Source organism: Octopus bimaculoides, chromosome 15 (genome assembly GCF_001194135.2).
Source record: "Octopus bimaculoides isolate UCB-OBI-ISO-001 chromosome 15, ASM119413v2, whole genome shotgun sequence".
Classification (NCBI taxonomy): Eukaryota; Metazoa; Mollusca; class Cephalopoda; order Octopoda; family Octopodidae; genus Octopus; species Octopus bimaculoides.
In genome coordinates this window covers 26251750-26254206 of record NC_068995.1, presented here as the reverse complement: position 1 = coordinate 26254206, position 2457 = coordinate 26251750, and the positions used below count along the sequence as shown (strand labels likewise).

The 2457-nt window shown below is 41.9% G+C and overlaps 1 protein-coding gene across 2 annotated transcripts in view; it reads left to right on the top strand.

Annotated features, from left to right (window-relative positions):
- Nucleotides 1-2457, top strand: part of LOC106883872 (myb protein) — a 161502-nt gene that overhangs the window by 144678 nt on the left and 14367 nt on the right. For both annotated transcript variants that reach the window (XM_052973208.1, XM_052973207.1), the window contains exon 15: nt 315-344. In XM_052973208.1, the coding sequence (XP_052829168.1) occupies nt 315-344 (30 nt within the window). The remainder of the gene's footprint in view (nt 1-314; nt 345-2457) is intronic.

Sequence of the window (2457 nt, the reverse complement as noted above, 5' to 3'; positions counted from 1 at the left end):
AGAGACAAAAATTATGCAATAGAATTGATTAAGAACCCTTTCTTTAATTATGTTCCAAATATCACATTAATATCTAAGAATAAAGCTAGCACCTAATTCAGTAAGCACCTAATATGTTGATAAATAAAAAAAGTTACAGGTGTTTAATGAGACTAGTCTAAATTCATGATTATTTTAGAATTTAATTGAAACTCATGAGGGGTGTGTATTTTGGCCAGAAATATAGTAACGAAAGGGTTAACAACTCATTTCCTTATCATTGATTCTATTAATGCTGAAATTCATTTTCTTTTTGAAATCTCAATCTGATGCAGATAAAGTCGAAAAGAAATTTCATTTCTGAGGTAAGTTGAATTTTAATGCTTAAAAATGTATTCAATCAGTTGCTTTTATTGCAGTTAAATTAGATGCAAAGTAATAAACATGGCAAATAAAAAAGTGCTCATTGAGCTTGCAGAAAATGGGATGAAATAGTGAACGCTGATCACAGGACTTTGAATTTCATGGAGATAACAAAACAACTATGATGACCTGCCCATCTCTGCAAAACTGGGGTGCTGGAAGATTAATGTGTATATTACACAATTGGGCTACTTACTCAATTTCCTTGTGAACATATGTATAAAATCTTCTGGGAAGGCAATTGTGATGGAGTAGGGTATCATCATCATCGTTATTTAACATCCATTGTCCATGCTAGCATGGGTTGGACCATTTGATCAAGGCTGGAGAGCTGCACCAGGCTCCAGTCTGATTTGATTTCTATGGCTGGATGCCCTTCTTAACACCAACCACTTTACAGAGTGTGCTAGGTGCTTTTACATGGCACCGAGTGAGTGCTTTTATGTGGTATGGCACAAGTGCTTGTTACATGGCACCAGCATGGGATTCTTGTAGGCCAATTCTCTTCACCAGGGGCAATGACCTTAACACTTTTACTATAGAGTATGGGTTCTTCTTGAGTACAGCAAGGTGGCAAATACACATTTACTTGCACATATACAAATACATAATTACAAACACAGTCATGCATATAATATTTTCATACTAACATGTAGACAGAAACAAAATACATAACCATGGTGTGTGGTAAGAAATTTGTTTTGCAACTACATGGTTTTGGGTTTAGTCCCACTGTGTGATACATGGGACAAACGTTTTCTACTATAGTCTCAGGTAGAATGGATCTGATAGACAGAAACCTACATGTGTGTGCATGCATGTACTACTGTCTCGTTGCCTTGACGTTGGGCAATATATGTAAACGAGTGTGATTATCATGCAAGTACTTCATCATCAGCAGCTAGCATGGGTTGGACGATTTGACTGAGGAATGGTGAACCGGATGGCTGCACCAGGCTCCAATCTGATCTGGAAGAGTTTCTACAGCTAATGCCAACCACTCCGAGAGTGTAGTGGGTGCTTTTACATGCCACTGGCATGAGGGCCGGTCAGGCAGTACTGGCAATGGCCACGCTCAAAATGGTGGTTTTTTTTTGTTTTTTTTACGTGCCACCTGCACAGGAGCCAGTCCAGTGGCACTGGCAACGACCTGGCTCGAATGTTTTCTAATGTGCCACCGGCAGAAGTGCCAGTAAGGTGATGCTGGTAACGATCATGCTCAAATAGTGCTATCTACGTGCCACTAGTACGAAAGCCAGACAGCTGCTCTGGCAATGATCACACTTAGACGGTGCTGTTAGTGCTCCACTGGCACAGGTGCCAGTCATCGAATGTGGTTCAATTACGATTTTGATTTCACTTGCCCCAACAGGTCTTCACAAACAGAGTTTAGTGTCAAATAAGGGAGAGGTTGGCAAGGGTGCCAGTCGTTGAATTTAGTTTGATTTCAATTTCACTTGCCTCAACAGGTCTTCGCAAGCAGAGTTTAGTGTCCAATGAAGATATATTGTGGCTACACTTCTGGCAGAGGCCACGGATTATGGTCTCACTTGGCTTGCTGGGTCTTCTCACGCACTGCATATTTCCAAAGGTCCCGGTCACTAATCATTGCCTCGGTGAGGCCTAATGTTCGAAGGTCGTGCTTCACCACCTCATCCCCGGTCTTCCTGGGTCTACCTTTTCCACAGGTTCCCTCAACCGCAAAGGTGTGGCACTTTTTCACACAGCTATCCTCATCCATTCTTGCCACGTGACCATACCAGCGCAATCGTTTCTCTTGACACCACAACTGATGCTTTTTAGGTCCAACTTTTCTCTCAAGTTACTTACACTCTGTCGAGTATGCACACTTACATTACACATCCATCAGATCATACTGGCTTCATTTCTTGCGAGTTTACACATGTCCTCAGCAGTCACGGCCCATGTTTCACTGCCATGTAGCATGGCAGTTCGTACACATGTCTCATACAGTCTGCCTTTTACTCTGAGCGAGAGGCCCTTTGTCGCCAGCAGCAGTAAGACTTCTCTGAACTTTGCCCAGGCTATTCTTAT